The 21255-nt window shown below is 39.2% G+C and overlaps 1 protein-coding gene across 1 annotated transcript in view; it reads left to right on the forward strand.

Annotated features, from left to right (window-relative positions):
* SOX5 (SRY (sex determining region Y)-box 5) overlaps nucleotides 1-21255 on the forward strand; it is a 289699-nt gene that overhangs the window by 142747 nt on the left and 125697 nt on the right. The window contains exons 5-6 of the mRNA XM_010003011.1: nucleotides 2831-3003; nucleotides 5449-5517. Of these exons, the coding sequence (XP_010001313.1) occupies nucleotides 2831-3003; nucleotides 5449-5517 (242 nt within the window). The remainder of the gene's footprint in view (nucleotides 1-2830; nucleotides 3004-5448; nucleotides 5518-21255) is intronic.

Raw genomic sequence — 21255 nt, forward strand, 5'->3', positions numbered from 1 at the left:
GAGATTTGAGTTTGGTGGGTTTTTTCCCCAGCTGCGCAGCTGGGGCGTGCCGGTATCTCCAGCCCCTGCCCTGCCACCTGGCTGTCCCAGCCACTTGCTCTTAGTTCATTCAGACTTTCTTGGTGTTGTTTTCCCGAGGAAGAAGGTTTTTGTGACTCTCTAGGTAAAACAGATCATAGGAGAAGCTGCAGTAGGTGGATGGCCCGGGCGGCAGCACGTGGAGCGCCGTGCGCCTGCGGGAAGCGCAGCCTGAGCCTCGCAGCTCAACACTGGGCACCAACATTGCTGCTGCTGCTGTCGGCAGCTGACTCTGTGACCCCTCTGTCTTGTCAGTTTACACATAAGGAAACATTTTTCCACCTTTCAAAGGTGTGGTGGGGATTAATTTAGCTTTACAAAGTGCTTTTTGATTCCCAACTGAAAACTACTGTGGTAGCTCGAAATACACTGATGAACCAGCACTGGTTGAAGAGCTTTGATGTGTGTCAGTGTATTTGTCAGAACAGTTTATTTGACAGTGATTTATTTTTGCTTACCCTAACTTTAGGACTAAGCCAGTCCTTTGTATTCCTTCTCTAGGTCCTTCTGCCTCTCTCTTGCACACACTGACTAAGTTTGAAATAAAATATCTGCTGAATAAATAATTAGAATCGGTATCTTTCATGTTTCAGTGTGCCCATCATGTTATACTGCCAGTCTCTATGTACTGACAGTTTCATTAGATGAGCAGTACAGTAAACTAACACACTAGCTGCAGATAGGACTAGGAAGGGACTGCCTTCTAGAATAATTCTTCTGTGCCACTTGGAAACGCTGTACCTTTTTCCTAAGGAAAAACAAATGAAAGATAGAAGAGTGGCAACAGACACTTTGGATTAATTCTGTGGCCACATGGCAAATGCATTACTTGTAACAGTTCTCTGTCTCCAATGGATGAAATAAAAATCGCAAGTTAAAAGTGTTTTCATCAGCAGTGTTAGTATTTTAGCACTGGCTTCCACTCTTTCTCACAGCTTTTAACAGAACAATTTTAGAGCCCTATGGTTTTTGTTTCAGTCTCAAGTTTCCAGTTGATACCATGTGTGTGTTTGAGACTCTAGCTGAGAATATTTTGCAGTAGTTCTTTATTGTATGATGATAATGCTTTCACATAAATCTCCAGTATCTTAATAAAAAGTTCATCAAGTTACATTACCTTTATATGAAAATGCTGATTCTTTGTGTTTCCCCACTTCTATATGTCTGTCTACAAATTTATCTAAGGGCTTGGACTTGGCTGACGTAGCAAATGGGATGTTGTTTGGGAGCACAAGGTTGAAATTAAGTGAATGTAAGTTAAAGTCAAGCAGAGAGCCCTAGCAGTGACACCTCAAAGGCTGTGGTACAGTCTTCCAAAGAAAGCAGTAGATGATTCACCATTTTGGATGTTTCGATCCAATCTAGAAAGCTGCAGTAAATATATTGTAGGGAACATTCCTGCACTGGCAGGGGGGTAGACTAAATGAGCTATTAGCAGTAGCTTTTTTCCATGTCTGACTGATATTTGGCCGGGAACATGTTTAATATAGTCGCCAATTTTTCTTCTTTTTTTTTTTTTTTTTTTTTTTTTTTTTTTTTTTTTTTTTTTTTTTTTTTTTTTTTTTTTTTTTTTTTTTTTTTCCTTCACTTGGAGAGCACTGATGACATTGGCAGAAGAAATCTTTCCTGTGTTTGAGAAGGGTTTGTGTGGCAGAGTTGTCCCAAAACCAGACTATTTTCAGAGAAGTCACAGACACTGATAGCCTTAATCCTTTCCTAAAGCTTTTTTGAGAAAGTTTCATAGGATCTGACTCGTGAGAGGGTGTGGTGGTATTGGAGATATCTGTGGATTAGCTGCTACACATATTTTCTGGTCTTTTAAATTCAAAGTCAAATGATACTGGATATACTAGTAGTGCCATTTTTTTGTTTTAGTGTATGATTCATAGCTTTTGATTTTTCTTGGAATTTTTTCTTCCCTTATAACCAACTGTCCTCCTGGGTAGGAAGATGCATTTTGCAGAGTGATTATGAGAGCAAGGTAGTCAGTTCCTCTGTCTGTAGCTGCTGAACTCTCCTATAAAAAACATGACAGTTCAAATGAGAGAGATGGTGAGTTGCATTTAACTCAGTTCTTCTGATACATTTATTCAAGACTTCTTCTTTTGACATTAATCGGTGGCAGCAACAGTAGTTATTGACAATTTAAATACTATATAATTTCATCCTAATAAGGGCAGCTGTAGATGATACAGTAGGTAGCAACCTGACAGCTGTTGTGTGCTGAGCTAGTAACTGTGAGAAAGGTGGGTGTGGGGCGCTAGAGAGGTACCCAGTATCCAGGAGACTTCTCTGCTTCCCCCTGATTATAGAGGGGAAACCTTGCAGTTTCTGTATCCGTCAAAGCAGTGATGCAGCCTTGTCATAAGTTTCTGACAAAAATGTGATTGTCTTTCAAAACTGGAGGTGTCAGTTTTGATCCCCACAAAGTGTAAGCAGTGTCTAGCATTTGAAACTTTCAAAACAGGCAGTATTTTTTTCCCCTAGTCATCTGATTAAAAGGCAACAGGAAAAAGGGTAAGAAAACACTGAAGGGGGATACCAGATACCAGACACAGAAGCCTGTGTATAAAATTATCCTCTATGGCTTATTTTCCTGTAGAGAAGCAGGTGTTAACATGCATTATATAGCAATATGCTGCTGCTCTTTGATTCTACTAAAACTTTGCTGACAGTGAAGCTGCAAAATAAAAATGTAGCTAGCTCTAAATTTCCTCTTTTCTCTTTATTTTTTTTACCATATGATACCCAGGGACTCCAGAAAGCCTTGCTGAGAAGGAAAGGCAGCTCATGGGTATGATCAATCAGCTGACCAGTTTGCGAGAACAGCTGCTAGCAGCTCATGATGAACAGAAGAAACTGGCTGCATCACAGATCGAGAAGCAACGCCAACAAATGGAGCTGGCTAAGCAGCAACAAGAACAGGTGAGTGATTAGTATAGTGGCTTTCAGCTTAGATAATTTTCTAGGAGGGCTTGACAGGAGATTATCTTTTAGGGTTTCCCAAATTTGCTCTCTGACCAGACATTTTTTCCATTTGTTTCTTGGGTGAAGAAGTTTGAACAAAAATCTATTGGAAGAATGATTTGATTTACAGTATGTGAAGTAGAGCTCTGTGTTTTTTAAAGATACATCTTCCAGTTACGTATTATCTTCCAATAGTTGTATTTTAAAGAAAAATAAGTGTAAATAAGCATACAAGTTCATCCCTCCTGAATAATCTTCCAGCTCTGCTTCAACTCAGTGATGCTGAATAAAAGGAACAAAATGTGGCATTTGGGTTATGATATGACAAACAAAGAGGTTAATTTTGCCAACTGTGCAAAAAAAGTGAGGGAGCAGAATATAAAGTCAGTGAATAAGTGTGACTTTTTTTCTACTACACTTGAGAGGCTTGATTTTCAGCTCTCGTAACTATGCCCTCCGTGTAAAACGCAAGTGTTTTCACGCATGAACGGATCCAACAGGCACGCATGGACACATGATATGTTATGCAAGAACACAGCTTTTCTACCATACTTGCACTGTGCAAGTTTTACCAGAAATGAATGGTCATTTTTGTACCTTAACATGAGGAGAGAAAACAGACATCTGGTTTAAAATTTTCTCAGGAGTCCATCCTGATATCTCTTACATGAAAGTATTTTAGTCTGACTGACCATTTATTTGAGATTGTAATGACCTTGGAGTTTATATAATAGAATTGCAGCTAGTGAATTCTATGAAAATCACAAAATTCTTTGAATTCTGTAGTTGTCATACTTCAAGTTTTGCATTATACCGAACAAGTCTTAAGGTTCTAAACCACTGGTCACATCTTCAGACATTTTCCTTATTTTTGGTTATTTATTTTGTCTCAAATACTGTGTATTTTCACCTCACACCTGACATGCCTCATAGGGAGAATAGGAGAAGTGACTTATCTATTAAACTAGAGAACTTGTGAACTAGAGAACATTGGTGTTTGCGTGGATAAGGCAGATGAAGTTGTGATGGTGGAATTGAAAAAGTTACTCCACTGGGATACATCCTGCAGGACCTATTTCCTTTACCCTGCCTTTTAAACTCACTGCTGCTACAGGTTGGCTGAGTGATCTGAAAGTGAAAAAGAAAACTGAGAAAATAGAAAAAGAGAGTAGGAGGTCCTGCGGGATTATTATTAGGACAGCAAAATTTTCTTTTAATTATAAAAATTGTGTATAATTCTGTATTATATAGAAACTAAAATACCTTCACTTAAAAAAAAAAAAAGTATAGATAAAAAATATTTTTGTTGCCTAAAGAGAGGCCCTAGAAAGAAAACATTTAATCTTTCAGATACAGAGTTAACTATGAGTGGGTATTTCTTATGTTAATAGTTTAATAATAGAAATGAAAGAAAATACCTAAGGGAAAGAATGCATAAAATTCCTCCCAATAAGTGTGTTTAAGTTCCCATCTGACCCTGAGGTGTGTACACATACCACAGGGGAAGAACCATGCTCCTTCTAATGTTTGTACTGCTGTGCTAGCTATTCATGAGAACAAAGCTTTTGTGATGACTCAAATGAAAGTTTTTCAGGTTTGCTTTCCAAGTTTGGGGTATATGATGGTTTGTTTCCATTAGACCAGTGTGACCTCTAATTTGGTTCCATTACTGTCTGCTTTTTCCTTCACTGTATGTAAAATGTGTCTATGGTAAGGTTCTCAATCATTCAGTCAGTTGAGAGGGAGGATGGAAGTCCTTATGGAAAATGCACATGACTTTTAGAGGAGACTGACGATGATGCCATCAACTTCAATGTTGAGCTGTGTAGCCTTGCAGTGCCCCCTGAGTTTCTTTCAGCTGATACACACATTGAAAATCCAGTGATTTTCCCAAGCTCTTAAGTTTAGTCTCTTTGTGTCTGTTTCTGCATCAAGGAAATATGAACACAAAGACCTTCCTCCTGGGTGTCAGATTTCCTTTTTTTAAATTTTTGTATAGGTAGTGCCAAACATAAAAAGAGTATTACTGTCCATCCTACTTTCTTGTCTTTCCTGCCTTCTCCTACTACTTCCCAGTTTCTCTGCCAGTATTGTTCTTCCTCCAGCAAGCTGAAGCGAGTGAGTCCTCACTTTTTGAACATTTTAGCAGTGCCATTTCAGATAGTGAGAGAGGACAGATTTTTGTATTAATCCTTCTCTCATTATTTTCTATAAGATTCCCTTTCACACCGGTGTTAGCTATTAATTGCTCCAGCAGCAGTCCAGGCTGCTGTTGCCTGCACTTGAAGATTCCTTAGCTTAATAGAGCAGTTTAAAGAAAAGAGCAGGGTGGAAGTTTCCTGTGTACTGATTCCAGGAATGGTGATACATATCTCACATTTATTCTGTGCAATTTCTCCACAGATTGCAAGACAACAGCAGCAGCTCCTGCAGCAGCAACACAAAATTAACCTTCTTCAGCAACAGATCCAGGTCAGAGACTGTGGCTCCACCCGTGCCCCTGTTATCTCTCTTCCCTCCTTTCCATTTTCTCACACTTTTCCCTCAGCCATTATTATCATAATTTCTTTAAGACTCTCAGCAGATGGCTTACATCTTATTTATGGAAACACATGAGGATGTTACCTGTCATTAAGCAAAAAAGGTCAGTTTCTGGAATGCCTTGTATTATTATGACAGCTCCTGTAGGATCAGGAGGCAGAGAGAAGGAGCTAGTCATGTGAGCAAGGGTTTACAGGACCAAATCCTCTTCCAGCTGTAGATCAGGAGTGGCCAAAGTGTTGCCAGAAAGAGCTGGATTGTTACGAGACTCCTACAACTCTAATTTTGAGGTGTTGCAGAAGCAGTTCTCATCAGTGATTGGTAATCAAGTGTCCCTCCTTCCCTCTGCCCAGGTGTCCCAAAATTTTTGACGCTTTTGGTGAAGTATTGCCTGAATGAAAAGCTGTTTGAAAAGTTGATTAGACTCAGGAGAGCAATTGTGTAGGTCCTTGGAATCTACAGGTTTATTTCTAGTAGTAGAAAAAAGTTGTTCACCCAGCGTAACCAGTTAGCTTTATTTAACCTCTTTTTCCTTAAAACATTCAGAGGTTTCTTTTTGTGCCATTGACTGTATTTCATTACTTTTCTTCCATTTGTATATATGCATGCCCCTGTTTGGGGAATTATGCAAATCAGTTTGCTCAGGGAGATTTTAAAAGAATAACAAAGGAGGGGTTTGACATTTCACAGATACCTAGAATCATGGTAAAATTTCTGGCTGTTTTAGTATGCAATTATGTGTAAAGCATTGGAAGTTGCTGTGGAAGTGGATGCTAAGTTCTGTGTTCAACAGGATTTTCCTTCCAAAGCTCCTCTTTAATGTATCAGAACTAGTTGCCTGAAATTATGGGCCACATGGGTAACTCATCTAAGAAAACTTAATTCCAGCAAAATCAGAGAAGTTGTATGGCTTCACACTCGAAGAAAAACTGACTCTATAATTTTGGAGGATGTTAGGCAGTACCAGGACTAGTGCAACTATGAAAAACTTCTGGGAAAGTCCACCCCTCTCTTACAAGGCAACTTATATACAAGATGTGCTTTGCTGAAAATAATTTTGAGATTGGTAAGGCCTGGCCTGGCCTTGACCTCTGTAATTTTTTTCTTCTTTAAATTTGTGTGTGGGAGGGATTTTTCTTTATTGCTGTATCTTTAACAAGACTTTAAAAGAAAAACAATAGTAGAACCTCTACAAGGAAAGTATTTACATTTTTAGCATTTAGCTATGGCAGTGAAAAAGGAAGTTGTTTTATAAGCAGTGAATAAAAATAAATTGAAGTAACATAATTTGACCCCAACCCTTTTAAGTTTTAAGGTCTTGTAGATAAGAATGAAGTATGTAGTTTTTTAGGGTAGTGGAGAACTGATTATTGATAATGAGATATAGAGCCTTTCATCTCTTGATCCCTGGTCCAAGTTTGACCTAAGTCAGTAGTAAATGAAAGTCAGCTAGCTACCATCTGATAGAAGCTGCAAGCCTAAGAAATTATTTGGAGGTCTGTCTCAGGGGATTTTGGATGAAATATTGACCCTGCTGAGGTCAGAATTTCACCTCCAGGGTCCACTTCATACAAAACCCATCAGATTTAGGGCACCCTCCTTTTGGATGTTCATGTGATAAAGGTCAAGAATTGGACAGGCAGAGAGACAGTACTGTCCTCTCATTCTCACAGAGATGATCTGTTTGTAGTGAAATTTTGATTATACTGTCTGCCTGTTGACAGTTCCATGGTCTGTATGGTCTTGCAGTCTCATGAACCCTGGTTGCAGTCCAGTTACTGTGAAGTCACTGATAGGGAAAACATTTTACAAATAAAAAACCCCTTATTGACAGTGAATAAAAGCAAAACATTTCTTCTCAGTTGCGTGCTTGGTTGGCTGTTGTCAGAGAGAAGAGACAATTCTTGAAGAAATCTGCCTTTGTATATAAATTGAGACAATGAAGTCATCCTAACATGGCCATGTTTGAAACAGACTGTGAGTTTACGGTCAGGTTACAGTAGGTGGAACAAAACTGTGACATGAATGTAGCTGTGAGTTCAGCTTTTCTGACCTTGTCCTAATTAATCTAACAGTCTTCTGTCACATTGGCCCAGAGTTTTAAAACAGCATTAGATTTATTGACAGGGAAATATTCCTACAAAGTCTGGATAGCTGTTTGACTTACGTGCAATTGAATGATTAGGCTGCAGTTACGAACACAACATATTTATGACAAAGGATTCATTTTACTTGAGCCAGTTTTTTCTAAGAGTTGCCATAATTCCAGATAAATTATTACACAGAAAAAAGCTATTGAAATATTGTATTGAAAACATAATACCCTAAGGTTAAAAAAAAGCAGAACCTAACTGACCCCGTGATTTATGACTCCTTTCTCTAAGTGCGCTAACTTGGAAACAGTTCCTTCTCTCCTTACCCTAGCATACAATCACCAATAACGCGTACAATATGTAAGCAGGGAGAAACTGCAACATGTCTCTCCTCCTTAGAGGACTGTAGATGCTGAGGATAACTACAGCTCAATTAAACTAACCGCTTCTGTGATGCCGAAGAAAAATGCATTAGCTACTTAAGCTTAGAAAAATGTACCTGGCACATGAGCCTCTAATTGACATTATGTCTTTTTCAAGTCCATCTCTTCTGAATTAACTGGAAGAAGGTGTCACTAAGGCAGAAGACAAACAGCTTATCTTCATAGTGAGAGTTAAGTAAAGAGATAATGCTAACCTGGAGTAAACTTGCAGATGAGATTAAATTTAAGAATCTGTATGACCTTAGAATGCTATAAAATGTAACCTAGGCAGGATTTTGTGTTTTGGCAAATATTTATGATTTTTTTTTTTTTGCTTTTCAGGATGTTCTAGATGTAATTTGTGAAGAGGTTTGAGTTTCTCTGAATAATTAACTAACCCACCCCATTTTATTTTATGCCACTTTGGAATGCACCTTCTCATGCACACTGCTTTCTGTTCTATTTAATCTTTGTGTGTATGTGTATTGAAAGGGTTTTCACTTGTAACAGTTTTTGTCTGCTGAGTAGTTGGGGTCTTCTTACCTGCACACCTCTATTTTACCAGTAATGAAGTTGTAATGTGTGTTCAGTCAACTCTTGTGCATCAACAGCCATTAAGATCTCAGGTTGTGTTTCAGAACAACTCTGTAGTAGTCTAAAGCTCTAGAACAGACTGAGGAGAGCACGTGCATTCACCAAGTTCTTGGACTAAACCTAGTTTTGTCCTTCCGTGTCTCAGGGAAACTCTGATGGTCACCACCTCATCTTTTGTGTGGCCACAATCTGCTTCCTGGTATCCTTGCTCCAGTGCATGGCAAAGTCTGTAGCTGGTGGGCAGACAGTGAAAGAAACTGAAGGCTACATGCTCCTTTTTCGTGACACTGACCTTGTCCCCAGAACTGGCAATGGGCATGTATCCAAGATACAAACATCTTTGGGTGGTGCAGTTTACACTTTTCACTTGTTCAGAGAAAAAGTCTAGCCCAGGTTGACAACTGAATAGTTTGCTTTGAAGCTTAGTGGAGAATGTCACTTTAATTGAACTATACTGAAAATGAAATCTGATTGTTAACATTCATAAAGCAATTCATATTCAGTAGGGCACTGTTGATAAAATAGGTCAACTTTGCAGCCTAAATTGTGATAAAACTGATGCTGCTCATGTCACAGTTCTGTAGAAAGGCTGACAATGTTTTATGTTTTTCCCTCAAGCCCCAGCTCTTGGAGTCATGTGATGACAAAAATGCCAGCTTTCATTTCTTCAAAATGTAAACTTTCAGTTCTCAAATTTCCAGGCAAAATCTGAAACCACAAGCACTACCAAGTTCCAAAATTAGAAGGCAAACAAAAACGGAGGCCAAATGTTTTTTAAACTGTTCTGATTTTTAGTCAGAATTTTTTTGGAGAGCCCAGCATAAGATCTTGGAACGCTTCAGGTTGCCAATAATGTAAAACTAAGATTTCTAAGCAGCAAGAAGCAACAGTGCTGCTTTACAATATCTCTAACATTTGGACCACCGTTTTGACTTTTTAGTTTAATATTTCCAGTACTTTGGTCACTAATTTTTATTAATTTCTGGGTGATGCACTTAGCCCAAGAACTGAGTGCTATCTGAAATCTGAGAGGAATTCCTGCCAGACAGCAACCATTTGATGACTCTGTGTGTTTTAACAGAGCATTGGCTTTTTATTTCAGAGCTAGGGACTTGTCATCAGATGTTCTAATGGGATTTCTGTGAGAAAGCTTGGACCTCTGAAGAATGAGAGGATCCTGACTAAATTCTCATGTGGAGCTAGAAAGGCATGCCTCTGCCTGCTCTTCACTTGCCTGGTGGGAGGTAACTTCTGCCTGGTGCTTGGTCAGATGGTGCATGCAGCTCCAGGGCCTGGTGGCACCTGGCTTGGAGGCCCTGCTCCCAGCCAAAAAGCTTACTGTGGTCTTGATGGCCTCAGGCTTTGTAGAACCTTAGCCTCTTGTCTGGCAGGGAGTTGTGCACGCATGGCCCTCCAGAATCCATGCCCATTTAGGTTCCAGGCTTCCTGGTTTCCCTGAATCCCTCAGCTGCCCTGGGTATCCTCCCAGCTCTAAATAAGGCTTTTCCTTTTGAGTCTGAATCCAGATTTCCATCCTCCCCACCCACTGTCAGCTGGCTGCATCCCTTTCCCCATGGGTTGTGTTGGTAGATGGAGAAGCCTGGCTGCGCTAGTATGTTCCCAAATCAGAATATTCCCATTCTCATTAAGTTCTGAGGTTAAATGTGTTGTTCCAGTTTGGAATGTAATAAAATCTTGAACACTTGGAATTTCCTGCAGAATGGTTAGTCCCTTTTGTAGCCAGATCTGTTTTTCAAAATCTAGCTATACTTTTGGGGAGGAAAGAAGGATTTGGTTTCCGAGTTACACAGAAGTTCAGAAAAATACTTCTTAAGTTTAACATGCAACGTTTTGAAATTACACAGTTGTTATTGTCAAAATTTTCCAAGCAGCAAGAGGCTCTGGTTTGATTCCAGCCTTCCAAAACACTGGTAAAGAGACCTGCTTCCAGAGAGCTTTACATATGGTACATTATCCACACAGTTATCTGTGGTCATAATTGTTATTGTTTAGAGTTGTTGCTGCTTTTGAACTCCTCAGGTGAGCAATCGTGTTACCCAGAACTGGCTGAGTGGTATTTGGGCCTGTTAGTATTCTTTGTTTAGGAAAACACTGATATTTCAATTGACCTATTTCAGATGAAGTTTAGTTGCAACTTAGTTGCAGTTTCTCTTTCTTGTTGTGAGAAGATGCTAACCGTTTGACTGAACATAAAGAAATGTGAAGATTTGTTCCCATCCCTCAACAAGCTTGCACTCTATATTTCTAACACAGCTTGTGCTTTAAATTTCTGTCTCCTGTTGGAAAGCAAACTCCAGCAGGCCACTATGGGAGCTCAATACTTGGAGTACTTTGTGCCTGTAATGAGGAGAGTAGAGATCTTTACTCTTTAGTTTTGCCCTGTTAGTATCACCTTAGTGCATTAGGACTTAGGACTTGTGAAGTTCCTTTCCTGGTCCTCAACTTCTTACATGCCTGTAAGTCACTGTTCTCTAGGAGGCTTGAAAGGGCTGTAGATGATGGATCTGTCACTTGAGCTACAAAAATTAACAACCACTACTCAGGTGCCTCATTACAGGTTTAGTGATGTCTCTTGCTTCTGTATTACCATTTTCCCTGGGAATTCTGATTTTCTAAGTCAGTAAGAGCAGAGCAGTGCTACATGATGCTGCAACCCCTTTGCAAGCCCTTGTAGGGCAGAACAGTATTAATTCTTATGTAATCAGAGTCCTCTGCATATCAGAGAGAGGTAAGGGCAAAAGGTTTCCTTGGTAAACAATAAAGCTGTTGGAGTGAGGGCCTGATCCAACTCCCACTGAACATAGTGAAAAGGCTCTTATTCATAATAGTGGGAATTTAATGAGACCTTTCTTCAGTAGGAAATTGTGAGAAAGTATCTTCCTTCTCACTATCCAAAATGTTTTCAGAACAGACTCCATCCACTGAGACGGTTTGCTTTTTGGTTTTGTTTTTGTGGTTTTTTTTCCAGTGTGGATATGACAAGCTGTGACTGCACATTCAAACCGAAGACGCTCATAGGTTGGGGACATTTTGTCCAAATTCATCATGTGTCAGGAGCAGCTGTTTTCCTGCAACTTATAAACATGGGCATACTGGATTCAGTGAGACAGGCCCAAGGAGGAGTCACACTGCAGCCTTTCCCATGACTTTGCAACCTCTTCCCAAACAACTGAGGTTGCCGGCAAAGAGGCTAAACAATTGTTTCTCACAAAAACTCTGCAGCTGATGTCCTGTCGGTTATCAGAGTAACTCGTCTGTCCCTTGAGCAGGAAAAATCCCCTGGGAAATGAAGTACTCAAAAAAAGCACACACAAAATAAGAAAAAAGACATGGTTTGGGGAGGAAGTAGGGAAAGGGAGGAGTGAAAAGAAGAATCTAGGGTAGCAGTCAGAATGAGCTAATTTCTTGCTGGCCTCTCAAATTCAGCAAATAATGTGTGTGTTTGGCTGAAGGATATGATGCATGTACTTCAAAGTAACTTATGGGCCTTCACCCTTCCATTACCATAAAAATTACTTTACATAAAGGAATTGCACAGGTGTTTATCTACACTTATTTCTGTGCAGAGCAACATTTTCACCAGTATGTACCACATTTTTACTTCCAAAGATTACTTGTAGAGCAAGCATCTACAGATAATTCGGTCTCAGACCTTGCCTACACTCTGATTCAGTCCAAATTTGCAGACTCGTGTAGTTGCACCAATGTAGACAAGGAGAATCTACTTGGGATTTGTACAAATTGAGTTTGTTGAGATTGCAAGGTCATGTTTTCATCAGATAAATCAGCTTTGTTTGCCTGTGCTGATTGCAACAGTTCTTGCTGATTATGAATCTTTCTCCAATGATACCAGTCCAAATGTTCTAAACTTATTAAACTGTTTTGAACTTTGTGACTTTTTTTTCTTGAAATTTTAGCATGTTTTCTTAATTTTCTTTTTTTTTTTTAACTGAGCTTTCAGTGTTCCAGTCCTCTCGCACAATCATAAGGGAGGCCCAGAAACGTATTTTTATTAAAAAAAAACAAAACAGAACACTGAAACATCCAAAATAATCCACCAGCTAGGACTGTAAGAAAAATGCCAGCAGTCAAATACAGTCATCGCGGCTAGCAGCATTGTACTCCAAGGCCTCATCTTGGTCTCTCTCCTCAGCAAGCATTCTCTCAGAGACCTCTTTCCAGTCTTTGTTTTTGGGTACCCTCTGCAATTTCAGCATCTCTCTGAGGCACCCCCCAGCTTTTACCACTTCCTTCCACTTTGCAGCTCCCTGACATCACAGTAGTGAGCAATCTTCCTTAGGCAGCTGCCCATCCTTTTCCTCACAAACTCCTCCTTTCTGCCAGCCCGGCCTTTTCCCTCCTTGTCATTCTTTTTCTGGTCTTTTTAGTGGTTTGGAGCCACATTGTATTTGCATATAGAGCGTGCACATGTCATTTTGTGAATGTTTGTGTTCAGAACACATGGTGTGGTGTACCTGTGTGCATCTGAGCTGTGTTGATGTTTGTGTACCCGTGCACGTATTTACACAGCAGGCAGCAGAGGTATAGGAGTGCTACAGTAGTTTGTATAAGTGGTTTGGGAAGATGAACGTGAACTCTTTATGGCTGAGATCGTCTCTGTGTGGAGTGTGTGTAGTCATGAGCACTTTTGTTGTGCAGCCAAAAAAGGCTGCTGCTGCTGCCTCTGCAGTAAGGTAAAACAGGAGATAACAATAAATTTTTTACTGCTGGCTGGCAGAGGTGTTTAGGATGTGTTTTCTTTATATCTTCATCCGCCCCTAATTGAAGATGCTTTAAAATTGAATGACTAGCAGTCAAAACGTGTTTGCTTCAAGCTGAGAAGAAAAATGCTGGTGTCTCTGCTTCCAAACTGATTGCGCTTTGTACACAACTGACAGCCACAGTCACTTTGAGTGACTGATAAGTGGGAAGCTTTGCCACTTATCAAGGAATGCACGCTGAAAAGAAAGGACTGGAGCCATTCAGATGCTTTGGCATGTTCAAAATAACATCTCACATCAGTCATACTCAGAGGCACTAGGAGACATTTTAAAATAAACTTTATATCTATCTATCTATCTAGAGGCAAAGATTCAATTTAACAGACAAATCACTGTGTGGCATCACATTGGCTCTGAAAACGAGAACATCATTATAAGGGTCACCAGTTGCAAAATTACTCAGATAGCTGCGTAATTTGAGAGCCTTTATTGTAGGGTCTCACCCCCCAGAACAAACCTGGATTTGAAAATTGACAACTGTGTATCATTCTGGTGATTTCTCTAAATTGGGGGCTTTCACCCCTGTTGGCGAAACAATACTTAGTTTATAGTTTATACAGCACGTGACATCCTGAAGCATCCAAGAGAATGAAACCCTTAGCCAAATTATGATGTCAATTATTTCCTCTCTGGTATTAAGGAATATGTTTGGGTATGCCTGGTGTTATTGAAAATCACAAATTGTTTTTCAGGGTTATTTAGGAGTTGCTCTGCTTTTCAGTGATATGCAGCATGAGCAGAAGAGAGAATTTTTTTGGTACATGTTTGTTGGTGATCCTGTTTGGTAATACTTAGGTTATGAGATGTTGACCTGCAGAGTTGAGGTGCAAGGGTACATTTTCTTGTCCTGACTTTTTAATAACTGCAGCAGCAGCCAATGTAGGGTTTGGTCACTCCACTGGAGGTGGTAATATTTCATCCTGCCTTAGCAAGCATCATAGGAGTAAGCCTGTTAGAGCCATCCCTACAAACATCAATTAGAAATAAGCACACGTCACACTCAGAGTTGAGATGAGGTGTGGGACTTCACATAAAATGGGAGAACAAGGAGGTGCAAGCAAGTAGTGTGTCATTTCCCAAACAGGAATTTGGACAGGAGATACATAGTGTTGACTGGGGTACACTAGTAGTACTTCAGGAAAAACCATTCTAATGACTGCTTCCAGATTTGCATCTCTTACCCCAGCTAAATTTGGAGCACTGATATATAACAACCATTATTTTCTGTTATGATTCTAAGCACTACATTTTGACATGTAGTTCTGCCCATCTTGTTCTATTTTAAATGGTTGCTTTTCCAACTCAAGTGTCTATACTTGAGAGACAGGTTATGTTTGGCATTCCGAAGTTGCTATCAGCCCCCATACGTGTATTTTTAAGAGGGAGAAATTTGAGGATTATTTAGTTTCTTCTGGCGATGGCTTGCGTTTCTGATTAATCTCTTGCCATGTTTAGTGGTCATGACTTTATTTTGATGGCTCATTCAAAATAGAGTACTTCAAACTCTCTGCTGGAACAACGGCTTAAGATGATTCAGAGGGAAAACTATGGTTCCACCTACTGAATCAACACCACTGTCTTCACTACCTTGGATTTTCCTCAGACATGGGATCACCATTGGTGGTACTAACATGCAAGAGGCCAGAGAAAACAGTTCTGGTTTTGGTGTACAGTTTCTATCAGTTACCAGCTACTGAATTTTATTGTATAAATTAAAGTGGAGGACAATTATCTATGCTTGGTATTTGTAAGAAGAAAAAACTGTTCAGTCACTTGAGGGATGGTGATAGAAGGGGTAATGTGAGCGAAGTCTGACTTAGAAGCTTGGTGAAAGAGAGGGAAAGGTACAGTTGTCTCACGGAAGTCTCTGTTGAGGAAAGATGAAATACAGAGTTACAGATCTCATGCCAGCTGTCTGTATTTTATGTATTTTATTTAAATTCAACTTTCACATAAAAAGTTGAATAAAATGTGCATTGGGTAAATAATTGTAAGGAACCATTCCAGATTTTGACTCAAATTGGTTTGAAATATGCTTTGAGGCTAAGAAATACAGGTTAGATTTCTTGTATTTAGAATTTAAATTAAAAAATTGACGTTCCAAGATAAACATAATAAAGTTACAAAAACTAAACTGAAGACTTAAATGAAAAGTAATAAAAATAATTGAATGGACAAATTTAATTTGCAATACTTGTAATTTAAAAACGAATACTTTTTAAAAAATTAGTTTCTTCCCTGTGTCTATTATTTCTAAATTCCAAGTATTACAAAAATGTTTTTTATCAGATTTTTCTTCTTTGAAGGACAATAGTGATGGTGTTCAGCAAAGTATTCTAAAGTTGAAACTTGGATATTTTCCACAAAATTGTTCATAGATAGCAATTTAAAATGGATTTGGAAAGAACATTTTAAAGTTGCAAGTGCTAGAATTAGGTTAAATAGGTATCTTTATTTTATTTCCATGTATCTCTGTCACACATATTGAATAAAAAATGGTACCCTGGGGGAGTGGAATTACTTGATAATATAATTGCAGACTGTACTCACAAGAGGGAAAATTAAAATTATGTTGACAACCTTAATTCTGGCATTCCCTAATGTTTGAGTCCTTGACTTTTCATCCAAAGTAGCTTTATTGGTATTTCTATATAATTTTAATGGCCAAAAAAGAGTATAATACCGATACACCAACCACCTCTAGTGTATTGTCAGCACAGCTTGAACCCTGAAATGTCAGCATGGGAGAAGTACCAAATGTCACTTGAGTTACAGGAGAAATGCTGTTTCTCCTTGACTAGCAGGAGAACACTTTCTTTGTGTGTGGGGGATAGGAACCTGTGCTCTGAAGCCCCTCTCTTTCTGTATCTTGTCTCCTTTCTTCCTCCTGTTTTTTATTTTGCTCTCCACTGAAATAGAGAAGTTGTTCTGCTATTGTTGTCTTCCTTGGAAAGGGAGATTGATTGCTTGAGTGCCTTTGTTGAATTTGGGCTGGCTATGTTAAAAATGGAGTTTGACTATTTCCAATGCCCTCCATTTGCTCCCTTACTGGGGTTGACACCAGATCAGTTGTAATGACAAGTTGCCACTAATCAATTATTTTTCCCTAATGTGCCACAGTCTTCATGCTTTAGCAAGTAAGCCAAGGATGAGGGCACAAAATTCAAAGCCACAGATCTTTTAGTTAAGGAGTCCCTTGCTTTGAGTGTTTGATGGAAGCCTGTTTAAGCATTGGTTCCTTCAAAGCTCAGTGTGTTGAGAATATGTTTTCTTATCTTTCACGCTGCATGTAGAATCTTGTCTGCGGTTTAAACAGTACTGAGTTGTGGTATGTCAGCAAGAGGGGCTGTTTTATATGCTATGTGTCATGAGTTTTAAATTCTTAGCATCCATAAGAATAATGTATGTCTAAATTAAGCATGATTTCTAGTTTCTTTTACCCTGGAGTCCGAATTTCTAGTCCAGGAACAAGTAAGCCTATATTAAACAGCTGATTGATTATATTCTCACCTTATACACAGAAGCAAGCTGCCTTATACTTGCATAGATATACATTTTCATGCATGCATTTGCAATACCCCAATGCAGATATCAATTACAATCATGATTACTTTTCTGGACATTGATTTTTTGTGTCTCTAAAGGATTTAAGGAGAAGGAATAGGGATGTTTTCTATGTGGGAGCCATAGGTTATTAATACTTGCCAAATTATAGGTGCTCTTCTATGTAAATTGTCCAAGGCTTTATGAATTCAAGGCTATGATTCCATGAATTCTTCCGCCCTGCTGACAGTTCCTCTTCAGCTGAAACCATAGCAAATAGAGAGATTTCTTTGTTTAGGTCAAGACGCTGATGATTGCACTATTTCCCAGTGGTGCAGAATGATGTGTGCACCAGGAGATCCAAAGTAAGCAGAAATGGACTCAAATTATTTGAAATTATAGAACTCTAAGGAAATAAACATTTAAAGCTTCCTTCTTTCCCCCCTTTGTGATTCTTTGGATATCTCTATAGCTGTAGACACCCCTGCAAGGGTGATGCCTGTTCTTCCATGGAACCTAGTTCTGGTAGCAGGAGATTTCTTTTGGTAGGATAGCTCCCCAGATACATGATAGATGAAGAAGTTTCTTTGCCATTGTGTCAGGAAGTTAAGTTTTGGAGAGCAGATATGCTGTAGTGATTGAAATTAGAATTATGCTCTATTTCCTGTATTTCTTCTTTATTTCAGACAAAAGGTAAATTTGAAATATTTTTAAAGAATTTTAGGGTTCTGTATTATATGTTTTAGGGTGTTATTTGTATCTACTTTCACTGTGTTATTTCTTACTGCACAGGTAGGAATTCCTGTCTTTTTGATACAATCAGAATAAAGAAATTCAAACTGTAGTCCACTTACTGACATACAATTCTGTACTCTACATTAATAATATTCACACTTCATATTTAAAAGGAATCTCATCTGGTTTAGGTGTTCTTCACATCTCCTCTGTCTGTAGAGATGGATTTGTTGAAATTCCAAGTTCACTTTCTGTGTCTTTTGTGAGGGTTGTTTGAGCTCAGTATCCTCTTAGCAGAAACTCTTGCAAAGGCCCCGTGGGAGGAAAATTGTCCATTGTGTTCTTTTGAAAGCCACAGCTATCTTTTTCCTGGAGCTAGGCTCAAGCAAGTTTATTCTTCCACTCAGGGATATCTTAGGAGGTTCCTGTTCTTTCTGGTGCCTAGGAAGCAGAGCTCAGATATGTATATTGTATTTGTTGCCATCATATAATCAGTGCAACTTCCCTGCAAATATAAAGAATTGTGCTTTCCCCAGCTGTTCATTTGATAGGATTCTAGCCCTTCATTTAGAGAAAACTGTGCTGCTCCGATTCACATTGTTTGAACCATGGCCTCCCTTCTATACCTATTGTTTGTTTTGTCTTTTTTTTTTGTTGTGCGTAACAGGTGTTTCTTTCAGCCAGCCAAGGCAGCAAGGCAAGAGCTTCCTTTATGGCGGGTCTCTTGAGACTTTGATTAAACTCTTCTTTGTGACAAAAATCCACTGCCTTCAAATGAATTGCACATGTAATTTGTATTTGCACAAATGCCCTCCATCCCTCTGCCCACGTTGCTGAAGCCTGTTTCTCTTTTGGTAGGTGTGTTTGCCTTTTCTCCTGTCTTTCGCCACAGAACTGATTCTGTTTTACCTTCCTGATACTGCACTCCCCTTAGAGCCACGGGAATCGTTGCAGCTATGGGAATGATTTAAAAAGAGCAAACTGTTTCTGCAAAAAGATCTGTCTTTTTTTTCTGGTGTTTCCTGTTGCTGCCTCCACAAATACCATGGTCAGAAAGCTGGGAGAACCTTCCTCAGTTTCTCAAGGGGAAACCAAAGGGTAGAAATTAGGCATTTTTTCTGCATCTGCTGGAGCAGGTCTCAGTTATAGGTAGCACAGATATTTTCCTGCCCATCTTTTTTCTTTGACACAATCTCACCTACTATTGAGGAAGGCCCACTGCTAACAAGTTATCTTTCCTGGGTTAGGCATGGAAATACTTAGGGGAGATCTGGTCCATTATGGCAAAAGCTTAGGTGTGTTGTAGGTAGTTAGGTATGTGTAAATAAGCAACCCATGCCACCATCTTGTGTAACCTACATTTAATGTTCTTTCTAGCTTTTGTTTAGAGTAGGACTTTCACACTCTCCAGTATGAACCTCTTGACTGTGTTAAAACAGCCAGAGAAGCACAGCAAATCAAAGAGAGCTTGTACCATGTTTTTCAGTAGCTCAGTTGGCCTGCACTGTTGAGGTACCTTGGTGAAGTATTGCTCACCTATAATGCATTATTTTCATGCCCTTTTCTTTATGCCAGGACATTTATTGGTAAGAAGCTCCAGGGGTGAAGAGATACAAATATGCATTAGTCAGAAGAGATGTAATTGATGTCCTGGGAGCTGTGCCAAACAATTAAGAGTATGGGTGTAATGATTTACAGGGTAGGCAAAACCTCCAGAGAACACTACATCTGTACAGGCTGCCCTGTGGATCTGCAAGAGTCAAATAACTTGCATCGTTTCAATCTACCAGAGATAATGCATATCTAGGGAACAAATACGGATAGACTTTCAGCCTGAGACATACCTACTGCTGATGACTTCTGTTGCTTTGATCAGTTGCTAGAACTTCCCAAATGTAATCTACAGTGCCTCTGAGGTCCTCTCTGTGTAAACGGTGTTTTTCCAGATGGACTGGCTGTTGCAGTGGCAGAAGGGTATCAGCACAGCCTGGATGTGACACTAGCATTGTATCTATTTTAGTGCCTAACTTTGTGGCAGTGGCAGCATCTGTGGAAAATACGAAGATAACTGTCAGAAAGTGTGTTTGAAGGACATTTTAATTTAGAAACATTAAACTCCCCCCAAGATGATACTTTCTTTAGCATGCAGTAGTTAACAGTTGAAGATGGGACTTCAGTAATGCCATATAATATGGTTTCCTAAATTGGTTCTTTCTCTTGAAATGTGTTGTCTGTTTTTGTTAGTATTTAGTTATGTAGTGCAATAAACACAGTTCATTGCATTACTTGACTCAAAACCCATGAAGTTTAATTTTATTTTTCCTTAACACATAGATGGTGGGGGCCTGAAATTCCCTCTTCCCGTACAAGTTTAAAACATCATAAAGTCAGAACATGAGTATTTAGAGACACTTTGTGCTGAGATCAAGGACCAAGATGGAGAAAAGACTAACATGATGTAACAATTTTATCTAGTTCCACACATCTTCTTCTCTGTATTAATTTTCTTTACCTTCAAAGAACCTGAGCCACTGTTTTGATACATAAATATATATTTTTAAAATACTTTAAAACCCCCAAACTGTTCCTAAAGCAACCATTTCTTATATTCAGGCATGCAAACTTCGCTCACAGGCAGCTCTTTTTAGCGTATGGGGGCATTTTCTAAGAGCCCCGCACCCGTTTTTCTTTCAGACATCAACTCCCCATTCCTTCGAGAGGTGTCCTTTTGTAGGAGGTTAAGCCTTCTTTCCACCAACAGGGAACTTGAAGAGGCTCCCTTGGAAGCCTGTCATTGCTATTCTTAGGATTTCGCAAGACAGCGATGCTTCCTGAGACGTGTGAAGCTCACCTGCCCAGAAAGATTGCTACCCAACAGGCTGCCTTAAGACGGCTTTGCATGCAAAAGACTGATTTTCTTCATTTTGGGACTATCGCTCAATGGAAATGTCAGAAATATGGAAGGATAAATACCAAGTTACATTAGAAAGAGAAAAAAAAGCACTCTGAAATTATCTCCTGGCTCCATGTTTTCCGAGGTTTTGCATTAGCGGGGACAAAGTCACGGTGTGTTGACACAGTCTAATGTGCAATGACATAATACCTGGAATATGGAGACAGCGAGAGGCGCAAAATCAAACTTATCTGAGTTTTCACAGGAAAAGAAGGGATTAAACTTTGCTGGCTAAAATATGGATTTTTTTTTTAATAAAAACTATCCTAGTTTGATTGAGATAAACCTACTCAGATCTAATTCTATCGAGTCCCTGGGAAAAGTAGGCCTTAAGATGTTGAGCCTATTTGCCCAATCCCTTTTTTTAGAAATAAAGATTAGGGTAGGAAGTTTGGTCCTTATCTCTGAGGTTCTTACTGCTTCAGAAGGAAACTGAAATACTTACATGAAGGACAATTTGTTGAACTCTTTATTTGTCTCCACTTAGATTATTGCAGAAAGCTTTGGCAATGTAGATTTCCCACAAT

Source organism: Chaetura pelagica, unplaced genomic scaffold (genome assembly GCF_000747805.2).
Source record: "Chaetura pelagica isolate M959 unplaced genomic scaffold, ChaPel_1.0 scaffold117, whole genome shotgun sequence".
Lineage (NCBI taxonomy): Eukaryota > Metazoa > Chordata > Aves > Apodiformes > Apodidae > Chaetura > Chaetura pelagica.